This window comes from Podarcis filfolensis (genome assembly GCF_964270895.1).
Source record: "Podarcis filfolensis genome assembly, chromosome: 8".
NCBI lineage: Eukaryota > Metazoa > Chordata > Lepidosauria > Squamata > Lacertidae > Podarcis > Podarcis filfolensis.
The window spans coordinates 7,199,034-7,219,876 of record NC_139611.1 but is presented as its reverse complement, the minus strand read 5'-3'; the positions used below and the strand labels follow the sequence as shown (position 1 = coordinate 7,219,876).

The window sequence follows — 20,843 nt, the reverse complement described above, 5'->3', positions numbered from 1 at the left end:
TGCATGTGACAAGTTAGGACACAGACCATGTGATTAGGCCCATGGGCTGGAGGTTCCCCATCACTGATGTATTCCTTTTGAGAGGTGAGAACATCAAGAGCCCCTCTAAGCTGATGCTCCCCCTGCTGTCTCTCAAGTTTTGCTTCTGCGCTCCAGGCTCCCTTAACTGTCTAAACAGGCGTTTGGGTTCACGATGGGTAAGTGCTCTTGAACAAATCACCGTATTTTAAGAAGTGGAGAGTCAGGTGGATCTTGCAATGTGCTCCCACTGACTAGAGCAAGTAGAGGGACCCCGTGACGCTCAAGATGTCGCTGGATCAGAGCTGCCATCACCCCTGGCTGTTGGCCACCCAACTGAGAAATTGGTGCCCTCCAGAGTCTTGGGCTACCCAAGGTCCCATCCCTGGAGTTGAGAGAGGGCATCTAGCACATGGACCCAATGCATGTTCATGGTGTCTGCCTTTTGTGGGGTTTTCATGGGGTAGCCCGTGAGAATCCACCACTCCTGACTGGGGCAGAATAAGCTGGCTGCCTCTTTGTGCTGCAGAGGATTAGTGGGTGATGCAAGGAATCAAAGGCTGCATATAGTTTGTTCTCCATTACAGCGCACAAGCTCAAAAGATGTGCAGGTTATTCCTAGGATGTGATTTATGCTGAGTGTTCACCTAGGTTGGTTTTCCATTTAGGCTGTTACAAAGTGATTAAGTTTTGACATTTTTTCATCTTTGCTTCTTCCCCCGCACCTCAAAGCTGGGGGAATGTCCTGTAGTTCCTCATAGCCTCCCAAACTGACCTCAGAATTACTCTTCTCCAACAGGAGCTGGAAATTGAAAGGCTTAATGCTGTGTTGAAGCAACATGGACTTGTCGGCCAGTCCAGATAAGGTGCCATCCTAGGGCCCAACTGAGCCATTGCCGCCAAGGAGAAACTAATTGTGTTTCCATACTGTGCCATTTTGAACATACTCTTTTGTACATTCCCTTCCATGCCTAGAACAATATTCTATCCCTATTGCTTGTTAAGACTCAAGTGTTGAAAAAAAAAATCCACATATCTGAAAACCAATTATTACAATCTTTAATTGTACAGCTGTACAGTTTTTAAAAAATAGCAAAAATAATTTAATAAAAGTCAAATCTGTGAAACTGGTTGGCATTGATTAGATTCACAAAACTGCAAGTTACTATTGAAGTACCTAAAGAGGAAGAAGGATGGGTGGCCTTTTCCCCCAAACTCCCCCCAAATTCCTGGGTGTGCCTGACACAGCAATTCCTTTAGTCTAAAAAATAAAATAAAATAATTAAGCAATGTCTTACAATAAGCTGTTCCTACTTGCAGGACCATGGAAATGAATAGGAACATGCATTGGGCTTTGGAGACTTAGTAGTTCTAAAGAATGGAAAGCATGGGGAAAATAAATTCAGAAAAAATATCAGGGTGTGTAGTACAATCCAAGTGTGTATGTTGGGGGGGCAGCAGTGGTGGGAACTGGAGCTTCCCAGGAGAGGAGGAAGCAAAGCATACCCATCTTGATTCACAGCTCCTTCCTTTACAATTCCCTGCAAAGATGGTGACCGCCCACGTATTACAAGAGGAGGGGCGGAATGGCTCTGTCCTGGGGGTAGGCACAGCACAGGAGCTGAGCTGTACTCCACAAAACTTCCACTGCAGCACAAGATGGAAGCTGCATTTGCTAAAGGACCCCCCCTCTCTCACTGCTAAACAGGATTATGGAGGGGAGTTGCTGCTGCTGTTTCCTCTAGTCCAACCCTGCCATGGCTTATTTGGGGCTCCTTTCCCCACACACTCCTTTTCAGACATGCAGCCAGTCATTATTTTGGAAGGATCTTTTATCCCCGTGGAAGAGTGGTTTGAAACCTGGTTCCCTCTCGCATTGAGAAAAGGAAGGAAGGAAGAAGCAGCTCATGCTGCGACTAAACAAATGGGAAGAAAAAGTCGAAGGGCAAGTTGGCTTCGATGGTTGGTCGTGCTTTGTAACCCGGCTCAGCAGGCGCAGAGACGTCAACAAAAGTGGCAGAGCTGAAGATCTGGATTGTTTGTTCGCTTCCTGAGTCAACCTGCAAGAGACAGGCAGATGCATTCCACACCCTGGCTCCGCTTAGGACAGGCCAAAGAAAAGCTTCACTTCACAGAATGAATCATGCAGAACAGGTCAAATGCTGAGCTCCAAAATAAAAGAGGTTGTTGTGTCAGTGTTAGCTGGCAGAATATATATGATAAGGAGCCAAGGTCAGGAGAGCTTTAAGATCAGGGCTGTGCATGTTTAGAGCACCAACTCAGTACAAAAACATTTCCTTTACAGCTATTGGGGGTTTAGCAGCAGCTAGTTTCAGAACTGAAAGGAAGACACAACAGGCATGCTGGAGAGATAAAATGCAAGAAACACAGGGCTACTGCTGAAAATGGCAACTCTGCATCTTGTTGCCCCTGCTCCTTGTTAATATGTAGTACAATCTACCCTGAGTCCACTTCCAGTGCCACACCACTGGCTGTTCCGAGGGTACGTGGCCATGGGAGAACTCACACAGGGCATGGGCACCAGCGGGCAAAGCAAGCTGTACCACGGGGAGAGGGGGGCAGTGGTTGCTTTCAGCAGCAGTCCCGTGCTGCTTGTTCAATCACATTTATTCTCCTACTTTACCAACATAAAAGCTCAAGGCACCTAATGAAAGAAACATGCAATGCAAAGAAGCCCAAACAGGCTAGTGGAAGTGTCTCTCCCATGCCGAATGATTGGCTGGCTGGCTTCTGGAGTGCAAAGGTGGGGAGGGGGCAGCTGGGGGAAAAAGGCCGCTGAGAAGGACCTCTCTCTTTCCCCTCTCTTTCTTTTTCCGTTCCACCCATATTTCTGAGAGTCCCTTCCTCCCTCTTTCCACTTTAGCCACAAGGAACTTGCAGGGTTCCAGCCACCGCCACAGCTAAAAAGGACGGCTGCTTAGCAGGTCCTCCTACAGAACCCCAGGAGTCCATAAAGCTTCCTTCTAAGCATGTTGGGGCGACCACTTCAATGCCACCTTTAGAGCGGAAGCGTGAACAGAACCTTCAACGTGCCAAGATTTCCCTTTGAGTGGGAAAAGCCAGTTTCATTAGCCAGACATCTGTCTCATACACAGACATGGAACCTTGCAAATGTGAAAGCCAATTTAGTTAAAAATACACGCGAGGAGCTCCCTTCTATCACAGGAGATCACCACCCACCTGGGGCAAGGCGGCTGTCATTACCGTTGCCGTGAGACTCACGATTTTCGCCTGGGGGTTAACTAAGGAGCCATATTTAGTCCATTTCACTTCTATCTGAAATGACACGGGAATTTCGCAGGTGCTCTGAAAAAGGAGACAGACGTTTTGCTAGCTACAAGGCATCATTGGCAAAAAAGAGAGAACTTCAGGCTTGTTCCAACTGCCTGAAATGGATCCCCATCCCCACTTATGCTACTGAAGACCCTCCTGGATTGCAGCTGTTACAGTTCCCCAGATAAAGATGGAACTTAAATGCTGTTGAGTCAGGTGAAGAAGTTAGAGGGCCAAAAGTAGTAAAATTACCTCATGGCTACCCATATTGACTTAGGGCAAGGTAGGCATACTCTTACTGGTTCGGTGACGTTGTTAGAAATTTGCAGCCAGTCCAGTTCATTCTGGGGCAGAGAATCTCCAAAAGAGGCCACGTAGTCTGGGAAGTTTTGACCCTTCAGCACACTCAGGAGCGCTGGGGCCAAGAGCCTGCAGTCCGCATCCTTGGTAATTCTTTCAGAAAAGAAATTTCTGCGTCAACAGTGCTGGACGGCAACCAACTAATGAACCACTCGTCAAGAGCAGCACTTAAAGGCTACCTGTGAAGCAGCCTAACCACGCCATTCCCAGATTTGGCTATTCTAATCAAAGCGACGGTGCTACTGGCAATGTAAGGCGGGGTTGTATATTTAGGGGGGGGGGAGAGAAAGAAAACCACTTACACCATTCCCATTCCTCCATTTTGTCTACCTGAGTCAAAAGGTGAGTTTCATTCATTTCAAAGAAGTTAACATAAATGCAAAGAGGGGGTCTGCGGTCAGTAAACTGGCAATTGCCCTAACAGTGGAAATGCAACCTTGGCTGGCAACTCAGTTTTGCCAGAATGACACTTTGAGCAGGGGGTGGCAAGTGCCTACCCCACAGGCCAGGGCTGACCAAATACATTTTGGTACCTGAAGCGAACCACAAAATGGCTCCCCCAAACACACCAGGGAAGAAGGGGTGATTGAAGATCTATACCAGGAACAAGAGGCTGCTGAAGATGTGGCGTTGAGGGGGGTGCTGCTACTGAGGAGGAGGCAGCAGATCTGGTCACCAAAGAGCATGCAGCTGTTGCTGCAATAGCAGCGGCGGGCAATGCATTCCTTGGCTACCCAATCTGCTGCCCCTGTGGATCCAGCCACCTGAGGCATTTGCTTTGCCTTGCCTCATGGGCCTGCCGGGCCTTTCCCTGGCGTGCTGGAAATCAGCTTTACAGCCACCACATCTGAAATCATTGCAGGAGAGATCTCTCTCTTTCTTTTAGAAATGCCCAAGCAAAGGGTATTGGAAGGGACAAAGCAGGAGGAGGGAGTAGTGTGTGTCAAGGAATTGTATTAGACCATGTTTGCTGAAGCAAAGTCCCAAATTCAAGATGGAGGCACCCAAGGGGCATGAAACTCTGCCACTCTGCTAAGTGAGATGCCAGCATTTTCCTTGCAACCCAACATTGTGATGAACAATTTCTTAAGCATGGAAGTAAGAATAGGAATGGGATGCTGGTGGCGCTGTGGTCTAAACCACTGAGCCTTGGGCTTGCTGATCAAAAGGTTGGCAGTTCGAATCCCTTTGATGGGGTGAGCTCCTGTTGCTCAGTCTCAGCTCCTGCCAACCTTGCAGTTTGAAAGCACTCCAAAAAGTGCAAGTAGATTAATAGGTACCGCTCCGGCGGAAAGGTAAACAGTGTTTCTGTGTGCTGCTCTGGTTTCAGTGTTCCATTGCGTCAGAAGCAGCTTAGTCACGCTGGCCACATGACCCGGGGAAAAAGTCTGCGGACAAACGCCAGCTCCCTCGGCCTATAGAGGGAGATGAGCACCGCAATCCCAGAGTCATTTGTAACTGGACTTAACTGTCAGGGGTCCCTTTACCTTTTAAGAGTAGGAAATGGCATATGGCCTGTCGACTGGTTTCAGCCCTTACCGTAGTTGGCATCCAGACAGCATGCTGTACCCAAACAATACTGGGGTTCTGACTCCTTCCACAGCTAAGCAATCCTGAGCAGGTGTGCTCTTCATGAGGGTAAGCTGGCCAGCTTCATTTGTGCTCTGAACAATTCCAGATGTAAATTTAGAGTCAAAGGGAAACTGCACAACATCCAGAATCTGAAGGAGCATCTCCACCCCCACCATTCTGCCTGGACACTGAGGTCCAGCGCCGAGGGCCTTCTGGCGGTTCCCTCGCTGCAAGAAGCCAAGTTACAGGGAACCAGGCAGAGGGCCTTCTCGGTAGTGGCACCCGCCTTGTGGAACTTCCTCCCACCAGATGTCAAAGAGAAGAACAACTACCAAACTTTTAGAAGGCATCTGAAGGCAGCCCTGTTTAGGGAAGCTTTTAATGTTTAATAGGTTATTGTATTTTAGTGTTCTGTTGGAAGCCGCCCAGAGTGGCTGGGGAAATCCAGCCAGATGGGCGGGGTATAAATTATTATTATTATTATTATTATTATTATTATTATTATTATTATTATTAATCTCTGAACTGCCTTGTCAGAGCATTATTACTTGCTCCAGGTGGTGGCCATTCTTTGATCCTGGAACTTTCTGTGCACAAAGCATGTGCCCTGCAACTGAGCTACTGACTGCCCCTTCCCCTAAAAGCCAGATGCAAGAATACAGAGGTGGCAAGAGAATCCCCTCCAGCCCCCTACCCACGCTGGACAGAGAGCCCAAGCCCCACCATGCCCAGCTAGCTCTCCAGCTTCTAAACAGCTTGCCCAAACCCAAGCATCACCAACAAAATGGCCTTCTTCCAGCTCAGTGAGTTCAGAAAAGCAAAACAGGCAAAACCAAAAGAAAAACCCTCGGCCATTATCCCACTAAAACTCCCAAAACCAAAACAGCCAAGATAATTGGCAATGCTCTGTTGTGTGTGCTGGAGTAAGACGGTAAATTATGTGCTGACAGTCTGGCACCAGTTTCCAGGAGAAAATTTAGAAATTGCTAATTTCACAGTATTCTTTCCCATATGGGACTACTGTCTTCAGAATTGAACAACTTAAAATTTCTCAGAGAAATAATCCGGAACTGATTCAGCCTTGAAAGAAATGAGCACTATGAAATGTAACTTTTTCCCAGGCAGGGACAGTTCTGCAGAGCTGTGATAAGTCATGAAAAAAGGATATCCAGGAGTCTGAAATCCAGCTTTTATTGGTAGGCCAACAACATAGCCCGGGCTTCCGCTGAGACGAACAGGCTGAGTTTCTTGCTATGTGCGGAGGGGACACAAAATACAATACCACTTAATTTTCCATTAACCATTTGTGGCAAAGCAGCTAATAGGAAAAATCTCCTTCAGGATTATAGATAAATTGAATTACTGTTTTCTAAGCAGTAAACCAGGTAAACCATTTGAATAATGGAGCTCATGTTATTATTAAATTGTTGCTTCAGGTACATACAGAAGACACACAGGTACAAACGATTTTCAGAACCTATGCTTTGAAGGAAAACAGGAACACACTGAGCGACTGAAATCCTTGTTTTTTTAAGACAGCTGTGCCCTGCCCCGCCATCAGCTCTAAAATATTGTTACAAACCAGCTTCCCGCAAAGTTATTAAAAATATTTTGGGAAGCTGCAACCCAAAGGTTGATCTGCCAAGACTGGAAAAAGTCAGAGCATCTGTCAATAGAGGCTTGGGTTAATAAGAATCTGGGACATTGCTTGCCTGATTAAACCAAGATGATTAAATTAACGAATTTAATAAGGGCCAGAGGAGGAAGATATCAAGAAAACGGATTTGTTGAGAAGTGGAGTTTATTTATTAGATACTGGGAAAAGTGTAAGATGTAATCAAAACCTATACACAATGTTGGGTGAAATACAGACTGAGCTATTATAAAGTTTGTTAAGTTCTGCAAGATAAAAAAAACTAGAATGATCATATGACCATCAGGACTAACATATTAGGAGGTGATTATGGATGTTTAGACAAATTAATGTGCAAAATTAACCATGCACAGAGGAGACATAGATTGGTTATTGTATGGTACGAATGCAGCCACAGTAATTGAATTTGTGTTATATTATAATATCATGTAACCTTTTTAAACTTTTGTTTTGTTAAATCTTTTTTGGATCTTAAAAATAACAATTTGGGAAATTACCTGAATGAAACGGATCTCAAAGGACTGCAATACAAAACGTGCCATCATGTTAATGGTCCCCAGGATCAAAGATACACCTGCACTGGCAATTTCACCTGCCTCTGTGAAGGTAATAAGGTAACTTGCCTGAAAAACAAAAAACAAATAACGTTTTGCAGCTTAACTAACAGGAAGGTCCACAGCTCTTTATCATTTACTAAGGGCTGCCACCTCTGCCCCACTTCACTCGCCAACCCTGCCAATCCCCCAAACCATGCCCCCACTCCCCTTACAGCAGGGGTCAGCAAACCTTTTCAGCAGGGGGCCGGTCCACCGTCCCTCAGACCATGTGGGGGGCCGGACTATATTTGGGGGGGGGGAATGAACGAATTTCTATGCCCCACAAATAACCCAGAGATGCATTTTAAATTAAAGCACACATTCTATTCATGTAAAAACATGCTGATTCCTGGACCATCCGCAGGCCAGATTTAGAAGGCGATTGAGCTGGATCCGGCCCCCAGGTCTTAGTCTGCCTACCCATGCCTTACAACTTACCCAAATCACACTCTCTCCATCGTCCTCCTCTTGATCCTGCCCCCCCCCCCACGTCATACTGCCCACCTCACGCTGACAACACCAATTAGGAGGGTGAGGAGAAGGGAAACAAAGAGCAGCAACAAGAAACCAGGACACTTGCTGGGGAGCTGCCACAACTTGCTCGGACTTCCTCAGCTGTTTGCCTGGAGTCCCCTCCTGCCTCCACGTCCTTCTTCCTCAGCCTCCAATGCTGCTGAAGCCAAAAAGGGGGCATCAGTGTGAGGTGGGGAGCTCCACCAGCCTGTCACGGCTGCTCCTGCTAGCCTGGGCTGCCCACCTGTTCGCTTGCCTGCCCATGTCTCTCTCCTCTTCACTCTCCAATGCTGCTGTTCTGTTGTCACGCGGCAGTTTGCAGCACCATCATTCAGCAGCTACACAAACTGCAGTATGGCGACATCCTTACATTTTTATTATATGTAACCAGGTAAGATATCTGAGATGGGAAACCTTTTTTCAGACCAAGGGCCACACTGCCATCTGGGCAACCTCCCAGGGGAAGGCACATGCCACCAGTTGGCAAGGCCAGAGACACAAGAGAGCAAAGCGACAAATGCAAATGTTACTTTTGTTCAGCAGGCTAGTTTCTCTCCGCTCCGTCCAGGAAATCAAGAGGTCAAAGACACACAAGGGTATGAAAGAGGGCTGGTAAGAGGTGTGGCCTGGGTAGAGTACCCAGGGCCACATGGAGAGGCCTGGAGGGCCACTTTTGGCCCTCAAGCTTAAGACTGCCCATCCGATTTATTTAGTGCCCTGGGCATACATTTCACCTCATCATGTAACAGAAGCAAAATACAGGTCCTTGTCCCATACAATCCAAATATTGATGTGGGGTAGGGAACCCAGAGGGAGAAAGATGGCTGCTTGCTGAAATTTCTGCTTTATATTCTAACGGTTGCATTATTGTGATGTTGATTTTATGTACTGTTTTGTTTTTATGCTCCTTTTTTGTAGCTGCAAGCAGTATTAATTTCTTATTTGAAAATATGAGGGATAGGAGTTTTTTTAGAAAACAAAGTAGTGCAGGGTAACAAGGGATGAAAACCAAGCAAACTCAGTTCCATGTGGTTATTAGGCTTTTTCCACAGCTGAGTTGAAAGTGCTTCACCATGAGGTAGGATTTTAGAATGGGCTTGATGGTTTATATTATGTTTTTAACTGTTACTATTGTTCATCCAGTGTTGTTATCAGTTGCCTTGGGCATAATCCAGTGGGAAAATGCAGCATGAATGAATGAAGGCACTGTCTGAGTTTCCTGGGAGAACTCTCCTGAGCAGCCTTTGCAGAGCCTGCTCTAGACGTAACAGAGAGTCCTTTGGTTTCTGATCCTTTGAGGATAATGGGTCCAGCAGAACCAGCTCTTCACGCCTGCCGGCAAAGTGTCTGCTATTTTATGTTCATAACTGCAAATCTAGAGGGCAGTTATATTAAGCAGCTATATTTCAATGCAGCTATATTTCAATGCAAGTCAGAAGGGTTGACCAAAAGGTAAGGAATAGAACAGACCACTTGTCTGCATGGCCCAGCTTTTTATTTTGATGAAGTTTGTTTACAGTTCTACATGTCACCTGGTTTCCAGAATGGAGTACAATGGTACCTCGGGTTACATACGCTTCAGGTTACAGACTCCGCTAACCCAGAAATAGTACCTCGGGTTAAGAACTCTGCTTCAGGATGAGAACAGAAATCGTGCTTCGGCGGCGCGACAGCAGCAGGAGGCCCCATTAGCTTAAGTGGTGCTTCAGGTTAAGAACAGTTTCAGGTTAAGAATGGACCTCCGGAACAAATTAAGCACTTAACCCAAGGTACCACTGTACAAGCCTCTTTCTCCTGTCTTTTCAAGAAATGCTAAGTTGAAATGATAACTGCACACTTACCTCCAGGACCACGTTACTGCATGACTGACCATTCAATGTGGGGAGAATCAGAGCATCAGTGTTCTTCAAACGCGTGCGCAGCCCCTCCGGACTCTGCACGGTTATGGACTGGATGGTGATATTCACCTGTAAAAATACAACGGATCAGCCTCAGCAAATCCAGCTGGCTGCAATCTTGCGCACAAACCAGGCAAAGAGAACTTGGCACATTCACTAAGCTTCTCAGGGCTTTATCAAGGGGAGTACCCTCTGAAAATTACAACATTTTCATGGCTGAGAACCTGACGTGCAGAGCTTCCGTGGGAGAAAGCTTGGAAAGCTCTGATGTACAGGAAGGAAAGAAAACAAATCCAAAAAATGCCGAGGGGAACAAAAACACATGCAAAACCTTAGGAACATTTAGAGGAGTAAGTAGAGAAGGGAAGGCTTGAGCGCCTTTTATCCAAGAAGATTTAAGCCAGCACTCCCCTCCCTGCTGACCCCTTGGAAAAGGACAGGGATGAGGAGGAGGAAGAGGCTTGGATGTCACTACTTGAAGCTACGCTCCTCCTCTCTGTGATGGCCCTCCTCTTCAGAAAGATCAGCATGGGGAGAGAGTAATCATCATTTTACAAAGGCGCTCAGGGCACTTTTAAACAGCAACCCTCCCACCAACCCAGCATGCGCTTTGCTAGCATCTTCCTCCAGAAAAGACCAGGAGGGGGTGTTGAATGCAATTGTGAAAAGGAAAGGGCAGGAGAGGGCCTGGTGTCTCCAGGTTTTTGGCCCAGCCAACCAACCATTGTAGACCCCTCACCATTGGTATCCACTCTTAAGGAAATCAGCTCTGAGTGCTCACTGGAAGGACAGATCGTGAAGCTGAGGCTCCAATACTTTGGCCACCTCATGAGAAGAGAAGACTCCCTGGGAAAGACCCTGATGTTGGGAAAGATGGAGGGCACAAGGAGAAGGGGACGACAGAGGACGAGATGGTTCGACAGTGTTCTCGAAGCTACCAGCATGAGTTTGACCAAACTGCGGGAGGCAGTGGAAGACAGGAGTGCCTGGCATGCTCTGGTCCAGGGGGTCACGAAGAGTCGGAAACGACTAAACAACTAAACAACAACAACACCATTGGTATGGCGGCTGACTCAGAGCCCAACTTAATTGGAAGGTCAATTCGGAGGCAATTAAGCCTTGATTGTAGCATCAGTGTAGTAAGGGACTATATCCAATACAAAGTGCCCACATATAAACAGCAAATTTCTCAAACAGAATAAAGAGACACTTACCATGAGTCTTGACTCTGGTGCCTAGCAGGAATGATAAAGAAGAAGCATTTTAGACACAGCTGCACTAGCTTTTGCAAAAGTGACAAGCGATTAAGCCTCCCAGAATCCTCCACTAATAAAATTCAATTTTTGTTAGAGAACTGGGGGTCCTGCAAACATAAGTTATACCTGCCGCTACAAATGGTGCTTACTTTTATTTCTGAATAAAAAGCAAATACATGTGCAATCCTGATTTCCTACCCCACCCCTCAGTTTGTTACATGCAAAATTCCACCCTCTGGCTGGTTCCCAAAATAATCACCTACAGCCAAAATACTAGAACTGGTGTAGAACTGCATGCTGAGGCCTGGCAGGGTGGTGCATGCATCTCCCGTGATCATCGTGCTGCATTTCACTGCCTGGTTCACAAGAAACCCTGGAGAAACCACAAAATACAAGAGAAGTGCCAAAAATATGTTTTCAGGCTACTAATAAATCCAACTGCCATCCGCGGTCAAACAAAACCACTAAAACGTTTTGCCAGCTGACAGGAACCTTTTTGTTTCGACATGCTGGCCTGTAAGTATGTTGCGATGGGCACAGAGATTCAGTAATTGCTCTCCTGGTTTTACTGATGTTTAACCTGTCTTGCTTTTATGCTTTTTGCTTGACATTTTACTGCAATTTAATTGATTATACTGCAGAATAATAACAGCAGCAATAACACTTAGAGACAACATTATTAAGCAATATGATATATTAGTAGTCGCAATAATAATATTATTTGTTGTGAAACAACCTGTGATCTTCGGACGAAGGGCAGTATACAAATTTAATAAATAATAAATAAAAATACTTGTTAGCTACCTTGAGCGCCATCTGGTGGAAAGGCAGGTTACATATTTACAAAATTAACAATATTTGTTGTTGTTCAGATAAAGCCCAAATAGCAGGGTAGAAAGAGCCAGGAAAGGACAACACATAATCTCTGACCTGCAGGGTTACTGTGGGTACACCAGGCGAGGAAGAGAGGAGCAGGGAGACTTAGAAACCCATCTGATGTCTGTATGGGATCGTTATACTGTCAACAAAAAACACAGGCGGTTTTATTTTGAACTATAACCACCCCACTTCCCAGCTGGTAATGCTAAGAACCTTGGGACATTAAGGATATGGTGCTTGAGTTTGCTTGCTTTCCCCTTTCCCTCCACATCCCTTTTCCTCAGATGATGTGTCTTTTTAGACTGCAAGCCTAAAAAGAAACTGCTATTTTCATTGATATGTAAGCCACTCTGAAAGTCTGGTTAGAGAGCTTTCTTTGAATAAATAATTAACAAAATGGGTGTACACATGTACTTTTTACACTTTACCTTGTACTTGCTGGTACTGTTTGTACTTGTAGCCTGCCGGGTGTCCAACTCATCCTCCAGTGCAAGGTTGCTTTCAATACCAAAGGTATTGTCGCCAAATTCTTGAAGCAACCTATCAAAATTGTGCATAGTAGGTATTTCTGGGGCTTGGAACGATAAGGCAGCTTTGTCTGGGGGGTGGGTAGAGAAGAAAAAGCGCTTCGATGTAGTACATTTAACTGAATGTTGGAGTTTATTTTTACAGTGGTACCTCGGGTTACATACGCTTCAGGTTACATACGCTTCAGGTTACAGACTCCGCTAACCCAGAAATAGTACCTCAGGTTAAGAACTTTGCTTCAGGATGAGAACAGAAATCGTGCTCCGGCAGCGTGGCAGCAGCAGGAGGCCCCATTAGCTAAAGTGGTGCTTCAGGTTAAGAACAGTTTCAGGTTAAGAACGGACCTCCGGAACGAATTAAGTACTTAACCTGAGGTACCACTGTACTGAACTTTTGGGACTCATGGAAGTTCTTCCCAAGTCTGGGATCGTACAGGAAAAATGCCACCACATATTGGGACAACAAGATTGGAAACAAGGTAGAGACTGCTTTAAGAGCATGTGTGAATGGCCATTGAGACCATGCTATGGGCCATCCCATAAGGTGAAGAAATTTGTCTACCCCTATCAGAGGCGGCGAGTTGCACCCAACATTTGGGGGGGGCATTGTGCGTGCATGACGTCACATGCGTGCCACCCCAACCCAACCAGGCTGACTTGGCCCGCCATCCCCCAACTGCCCACTTCCTTGGAGGAGCATCTCCACCCCCATCATTCAGCCCGGACACTGAGATCCAGCATCGAGGGCCTTCTGGCAGTTCCCTCATTGCGAGAAGTGAGGTTACATGGAACCAGACAGAGGGCCTTTTCAGTAGTGGCGCCTGCCCTGTGGACCGCCCTCCCTTCAGATGTGAATGAAATAAGCAGCTATCTTCTCTTTAAAAGACATCTGAAGGCAGCCCTGTTCAGGGAAGTTTTTAATATTTAACACTGTACTGTTTTTAACACTTGATTGGGAGCCGCCCAGAGTGGCTGGGGAGACTCAGCCAGATGGGCGGGGTATAAATAATAAATTATTATTATTATTATTTGTTCACTGCCATGAGACTGAGGCTGCCTCAGCAAGGCCACCTCCTCCCCCTCTGCCGAAGTGCTTTAGTGCAGAAGGCGCCTTAGTGATAATGAAAAGGACGCACCAGGGAGAAGACACTTCGCCCCACCACGTCCCTGGCAGAGATCACTAGCACACCTTCCCAGATGGAGCCCTGGCGATCATCAAAAGGATGTGCCAGGGCAAACCGGCTCCCTGGCAGAAATCGCCAGCACACCTTTGACGAAGGCACTCTGGTGATCGTCAAAGGAACATGCCGGCATGAAGGCCCCCTCAACATTGAGGAGGCCCAATACAACTTGGCCCACAGGAGCTGGCGCGCCTGATTCCTATAAATGTACAGAGAGCAGGAATAGTGATGTCCAGGAGACACGTTAACAGGGGCTGGAAGGCTAGAGCAGAAACCAATGGAAACACACTCAGGTGTATTTGGCTGCTTTTAGCTTTTGTTACCAACTTCAAGTCTTCAGGACGGGGCAATATTCAGATGTTAGTCATACTCAAGAGTTGACACATTGAAATCAAATAAATTTGTTGCGTATCACCCTACAGAACGGGGGTGGAGACCTGTGGCCTTCCAAACAGCTGCTAGATACTGACCCTTAAGCTCCAGCCAGCACGGCCAATAGTCATGAAAGCTGAAGTCCAGAAGCATCTGGAGGGCTAGTTTCCCAACCCTGCTATAAATCCCTCTAAAGTAAATCAACTGTATTAATGAAATACTTATTTTATTATTTAAAGTATTTTTTTCCTTAATTTTTCAACAAAACTTAAAAAACAACAACAACAACAAACACTTTAAAAAGATTTTTAAAGCCCCCCTTCATTTACATACTGAAGGCAGTTTGCAAGAAGCAAGAAATATTGGGGGTTGCATTTTGGTAAGTAGTTTACCACTTTCTGTAAGGCTACTTTTGAAGGATTTGTATCTTGAAAGGCAGGATATAATAAAATAATTGGGATAAATTATAGGGGCAAAATTATACAACAGTAAAATAACATTGCCATAATACACAGAGGCAACTAAAGACAAACGGAGCAGACTAAGCAAGAGCCAACTATACGCTTTAAAGTGTCTTGAAGGAAGTTCTGACACACTGTGAGAAAATGACTGTATTGCTGGCAAAGGAGTTCCACAGAGAAAGTATGAAGCTGGAGATTAGTGAGTGGCACATTGTAAGTCTTCCTTTCATCCTCTCTCCACCGTGTGTGTGCGCGCGTGTGCGTGTGTGCGTGTGCGCGCGCACACACACACACAGACACAGATGACAGGCTTCTTCTTTCTCTCTTCATCTCAACCCTCAACACAAGGCCTTTAAAGAATCAACCAGACAAGAGGTTCATGCCCGACTTGGCTCTACTTACTGTTGGTGGACTGAATACAGAAAATGTTGGGGTTGACCTTGTCGGCTAATTGAAAGATCCTCTCTGGAGGATGCGCTGTTGGATCTATTGAATAGAGAGCTTCTTGCTGCCTGCAGAGATGCCTGTCACCTCTGCAGGGGAAACAAACATAAAAATTAAAGCTAAAAAACCAAACAAACCTCTTTTCACATAAGACATCCTTATAACACAGGGCAGGAGCAGCCCACGGAATGCTTTTGGCACCAGACATAACACTGCAGCAACCACGTGCTATTATAGCTCACCACTCAAGCCTCAGACACTAAAAACAAGGCATATAAATGATAAAGATAATTTATTGCAAATGATTCTGGGAAAAGGGTCTACAACAGCTGGAGACTCTTACTGATGTCATGCAACAATATCAAATCATACAAAGGAGATTAACAAGGAATATTAGATACAGTTCAATAGATTTTCAAGCTGCAACCTTCCTTTGGAGTGATATTATCTGTTTATATATGTATATTCCTTTTTAGCCCTATGAAAATAAAACTGTTAAAAGTAATGAATGGTTTCCTGTATGAGACAAAGGAAAGCTTTCTATTTACTAGAAGTGTAAATGCGCGGCCACCTCTGAACAGCAGCAGAAGCCAAAGTGGAACAAACTGCAGGGACCTTAGTTGTCTCTGTGGAGAATTTCTGATCCCCCTTTTTCTGCCACCCAAAAGGCAGGTGTGTGAAGGGAGAGTGGAGGTGGTTTCACCCCAGCGTCTCACGGGGCCTGGGCCAATGCAGCTTGTTCCTCCCTCCACTTTTCAACATTGTGGTGTATCACTATATTGGGATGTTTGGCTGGTGATACATTGCAATGCTGAAAAGCTGGTATCGCCCAGCCTTACTCTGCTGAGGGCTAGATTCAAATCCTGGCTCAGTCACATAGGTTTGAGTGAATCTCTTGTCTCACCTGATACATGTGATTACTGCTATGACCAATGAGAATGGAGCTGAGAGCACATTATAGATCAGCTCCCCTGCAGCGGCTTCACCTGCCACCTCTATCGTTCGTTTTAAGCTTAGGTTTCTAATTTTTCCTTAGTTCTAACTTGTATTTATTGTTAATAAGTGATTATCGGTAAGAAGAATGTCAATGCAAGGACGTGTTTGCGTACAATGCCTGACATTTTAGCAGCACTTTCCAGAGGGAACAGCACAGAACATAAGCACATGTGATTTGCCTCTCCACTGGCAAGGCCACATTTCTTTTCGTAACAGAAAATTCATCTAAAATTCAATACACTTTTGCTTTGCTGTCTCTAAGAGCTCTGAACGTGGGTGGCAATCAGCAATGTGGGCCAGAACAATGGCAAGCATCAATCCCAGTGATGGGGTGATTCATTTCCCACAGAGCTGGAAATAAGCCCTCACAGTGAGATTGGGCTGATGTATAGAGAAGGGAATAGTTTGATAAGGGTGGCCTTTTGTCCCCAGAATTCACAGTTATTTCAAGCAATCTTCTTCTTCTTTTTTTAAAAAAGTGAACAAAACCGGTGTTTCAAGCCCTGAATGCTGCAATAAAAACTTGCTGGCATATTTGTATTCAACAAAAATGCCACCAACCAGCCTGGCTTTATTTGGTTGTCTCATTCACAACATACAAAAATACCAGAGGCATAAACAGCTGTTAAGAGGAAAGCAGCTAGATTGCCTAGAGAAAGAAAACCAGAGCAAAGCTCTGCATAATATGCAGAGCATAATATGTGGTGCTTTAATAAGACAGAGCGGGGGCAGCAGTGGGACATGAATAGCACATGCTGTATACATAAATGCATCCTTACAAAAGATCCCTCGATGGGTAGAGAATTATCTTTCCGGTATGGAGATATGAAAAGCATTGCAACACTTCTTTTTAATTAATTCTGGGATATCAAAGCCAGGAATTTTGTGCTGGATTTTGTGCAATTGATCACATAGCGGAAATGCACAACTCGGCATATTCAGAGAAAGAACATCATCTTACATTTGGCACTTTACAGTGAGTTTGTGGCTTTAACACCAGCAAGGCTAGCTTGAAAAACTGTGGGTAACGGTCAGCAACATCCTAGAAGTCAGAAAAGGGGTTGAGAAGGCAAGATAGTTCTTTTCTTGGCTAGTAGAAGTTTGGCAACATTAACGTATGTGAGCAAACTCAGCTCTACTTGCTCAGTTTCTATAATCTACTCCTCTTAGCCAATAGCCTGGATTGCCTTCTTGTGAAAAATGGCTTTTCCTTTTCAACACAGCCCTGTTAATAAATACCCCAGGAAAAAAAGCTTTCTTCTGATTTAAATATTTTTTACTCTGCTCTTCAGCTGAAAAAGGCCCCCAGAGATTTTTAAAAAGACAATGAGAAAAATATTTCAGCCCAACAGATATACAAAGTCCGTATTTTCTGTCTCAAGCACCATTTCTTAATATCTAAACTAACCAAAAGTATTTTATATGAATACTATTAAAATAAAAGTTCCTGAATGGAAAGCGGGGGTGGGTGTCAATTCAAACATGTAGCCTCTTACTCTTATGGGGCTGTACCATCTCAGAATACTCAGAGGGACACATCTCCATTTCAAAACCACTCTGTATATGGAACGCTCATCCATCAGAGAGACTGATGTGCTGACCTTCACATTCATGCACATTCTGATGTGGGGAAGCTTCCAGAGAAATTACCTCCCCCCAAGTATTTTGGGGTGGTACAGTCCTACAAGCCATATTCAAAGCCGCATATTTGAACCAGCTCTTCTTTCCATTCCGCTCAGAAGCTGCAGTACACTGGGGTTACAGACTGGTTTTTAGGCAGACATATGCCCATATTCTGAGGCTGTACTGCAGCACAGACCCTTCTTGAACTTATTAATCTGTTCAAAGTTGCATCTTTATATTTCAAGCCATGATGCATGTGCAAGCACTTACGTGACAACAGGAACTGAACACATAGTGAAGAGGCTGAAATCTGCAGCAGTGCATACGGGGTCACAGCAACAATTTACATCACACTGGTCCACCAGGAGGTCACAGACACACAACTCGGCCACTGAAAACAAACAAATAGTACTGAATGTTAAACCTAGGGGGGGGGGGCAAGGAAGTCCCTCTTCCAGGCGCAGTACTGGATACGGCCCAACTTCTTTCTTCTATTATATACAGAGCCACAAAACCAGAAGGCTTAAAGAAGACTTGCTTTCATGCATAGTCTCTCAAAGTCTTCTTCTCCATATTCATGCAGCTTACTGTGTGCATTTTAATACTAGTAATTTGTGTTTATATGAATGTACAATAAGGGGGCAGAAATACTGAAATGGGGATACTGAAATAGGGTCACACTTAAATAAATGAACCTGACATAATTATGACTTAGCTGGCTGCATCCCCATTGTTTTAAAGATTTTTAATGCTTTTGGTTTCCAGTGGGCTTGTTTTATGGTATCTAATTTTAAAACAGCTCTGCATAATCTGCTGCGCTGCTCATCTGCACTGAGAGGAGCTCTCCAGAGCAAACCAAACGGTCCACCTGGTTCTTCATCCTTCCATCCGTGGCAGAGAGCAGCCAGCTGCATGCACTTGCAAGAGGTACCTGAAGCCGCATGTCCCTCCAACACCTATCAAAATGCAGAGCGATGCGGCTTCCGAGCAGCAGGGGCTGAACTTGTGCAATACACGTGTATAAGAAATTAGCAAAGATCTATCATAACAGTGATCTACGTTGGAAATGTAAAGAAAAGGAGGGTACCTTTTATAATATGTGGCGGACTTGCCCCAAGGTGAAAGACTTCTGGGAGAAGATTTATAATGAATTGAAAAAAATGTTGAAATATACATTTATTAAGAAACCAGAGGCCTTTCTTCTTGGAATAACAGGTTTAGAATTGCCCAAGAAAGATGTTAAACTGTTTTTGTATGCCACAACTGCAGCAAGAATTTTGTTAGCTAAGAATTGGAAAACACAAGAAGTCCCTATAGTGGAGGAATGGCAGATGAAGATGATGGATTTTTCGGAGCTAGCCGACCTGACTGGAAGAGTCCGCGACCAGGAGGAAGAGGAGTACCAGGAGGAATGGATGAAATTCAAAGACTATTTACCGTATTTTTCGCCCCATAAGGCTCACCGGCCCATAGGACGCACCTAGTTTTTTGGGGGGGAAATAAAGAAAAAAAATTATTCCTCCCCCCCAGGTGCGGGGCTGGGGCGGGAAGCTGTCCCCCGAGCTTGCGGGGCTGGTGGCGGGAAGAAGCAGGCTTCTCCCGCCGCCAGCCTTCAAACCAGGTCAGGGGACAGCAGGAAAGGCGCGCTGCGCCTCTCCCGCCGTCCCCCGAGTTTGCGGGGCTGGCGACGGGGAGGAGCAGGTTTCTCCTGCCGCCAGCCTTCTAACCAAGTCGGGGGACAGCGGGAAAGGCGCACTGCGCCTCTCCCGCTATCCCCCAAGTTTGCGGAGCTGGCGACGGGGAGGAGCCGGCTTCTCCCACCGCCAGCCTCCAAACCAGGTCGGGGGACAGCGGGATGGCGGCGTTCCGCCTCCCCGCTGTCCTCCGAGCTTGTGGGGCTGGCGGTGAGGCTCTCCTGAAGCCTGGAGAGCGAGAGGGGTCGGTGCGCACCGACCCCTCTCGCTCTCCAGGCTTCAGCGAAAGCCTGCATTCGCCCCATAGGACGCACACACATTTCCCCTTCATTTTTGGAGGGGAAAAAGTGCGTCCTATAGGGCGAAAAATACGGTAGTTAAATATGTTAAGATAATTTAATTGGAAAAACTTGCAAATACCAGATAGGTCATGTTAGAGATTAATATGTTTAAAGTTAAAATAGAAAGAAAAAAATATGTTAAGTGATTAAGTTAATTTTATGCGAAAATTGGTTTTGGAAAACTGTTATAATGATATACACTGAAATTCACCGAGGGGAATTCGAGGAAGTCACTTAACCATGTTACTAAGATTGGTTTATATACAGTTGAAATTTATGTTTGTTTGTTTGTTTGTTTAAAAATTTCTGGAAAATTGATTTTAAAAAATTGAAAAAAATACACGTGTATAAGAACATCAGAACTGCACCACTGGCGGGGCCAGAAGTCCGCACTGCTCAGCATCCTACTTTGAACAGCGACTACGACGGAGACCTCCAGGAAACTGGGCACGTAGAGACGCCCCTCTGTCGAGCCTGCGCTGCGCTTCCGAGGTAGACTCCCCCTGTACCTGGAGGCTCCATTTAGCCGCCGGGCCTACCGCCTCTTCCCTTTTCTACCCTCCCCACATCGCTCATGGCGGGGCTGGGGGCTCACCGTCGGTCACAGGCGCGGGCCACGGACCAGGTCGGGGAGTCGTTCCGGGGTCCGGCAGCTCCGAAGGGACGGGCACCCCCGCCGCGTCTGTCGGACTGGGCTTGCTGCTGGCGGGGCCCGGGTCGGAGGTCCACGCAGGGCTGCTGGCGGGGCCCGGACTAGGGGAGGCCTGGCCGGGGCTAGGGGTCGGGTGAGGCGGGGTACCCGCTGTCGGCGCCCCCGACGGGGCCTCATCCCACCCGGTCGGGAGCTCCGAGGTGGCCGCGCTCGTTGGCGCTTCCGTGGACGAGGAGAGCGGCAGTAGAAGGCAGGCCGCGAGGAGCCTCGGGAAGAACCGCAGCGGCGACCCGTGGCCCATCCCGCCTCCCCGTGAGGCCGCCGCGGCCTAGGCAACAGCGGACGCCCGCCGGGCGGTAGCTATGGAGACGGCGCAAGGCACGACGGGAGCCTCGCCAAATCCCGCTGCAGACTTGAAGCCGGCGGCGGCTCCTGCAATCGCTTCGTGTGGAACAGCGCCGACCCCGAGGCATCATGGGAATGAAATACAAGCATGGCGCTGTTGCTGTGGC

At 46.3% G+C, this 20,843-nt stretch overlaps 2 protein-coding genes across 4 annotated transcripts in view; one reads left to right on the top strand and one right to left on the bottom strand.

The window, feature by feature from the left end:
• Positions 1-1,145, top strand: part of HVCN1 (hydrogen voltage gated channel 1) — a 28,624-nt gene extending 27,479 nt beyond the window's left edge. For both annotated transcript variants that reach the window (XM_083629712.1, XM_083629713.1), the window contains exon 6: positions 818-1,145. In XM_083629712.1, the coding sequence (XP_083485838.1) occupies positions 818-883 (66 nt within the window). In that variant the 3' untranslated portion in view covers positions 884-1,145. The remainder of the gene's footprint in view (positions 1-817) is intronic.
• TCTN1 (tectonic family member 1) lies at positions 1,056-20,797 on the bottom strand. Of its 2 annotated transcripts, XM_083629452.1 has the most exons (14): positions 20,275-20,797; positions 17,915-18,035; positions 14,984-15,114; positions 12,469-12,638; positions 12,092-12,179; positions 11,425-11,534; positions 11,120-11,140; positions 9,849-9,974; positions 7,396-7,521; positions 6,413-6,495; positions 5,212-5,352; positions 3,612-3,765; positions 3,220-3,345; positions 1,056-2,078 (listed from the first exon to the last, which is right to left on the bottom strand). In XM_083629452.1, exons 1-14 carry the CDS (start codon positions 20,630-20,632, stop codon positions 1,935-1,937), a joined length of 1,899 nt encoding a protein of 632 aa, XP_083485578.1. In that variant the 5' UTR covers positions 20,633-20,797; the 3' UTR covers positions 1,056-1,934. The 2 variants fall into 2 exon arrangements, with proteins under 2 accessions (XP_083485578.1, XP_083485579.1); XM_083629453.1 differs by lacking the exon at positions 3,220-3,345 and having other exon boundaries at positions 20,275-20,748.
• Positions 20,798-20,843: the final 46 nt, after the last annotated feature.

Excerpts from the sequence above, each read along its gene's own strand:
- TCTN1 (XM_083629452.1), bottom strand. The coding sequence starts at position 20,632 with ATGGGCCACGGGTCGCCGCTGCGGTTCTTCCCGAGGCTCCTCGCGGCC. Across the intron at positions 11,141-11,424 it reads CCAGTTCTAGTATTTTGGCT|GCACCAGAGTCAAGACTCAT; the intron begins GTAGGTGATTAT and ends CATTCCTGCTAG. Across the intron at positions 9,975-11,119 it reads CACCAGAGTCAAGACTCATG|GTGAATATCACCATCCAGTC; the intron begins GTAAGTGTCTCT and ends GTATTTTTACAG.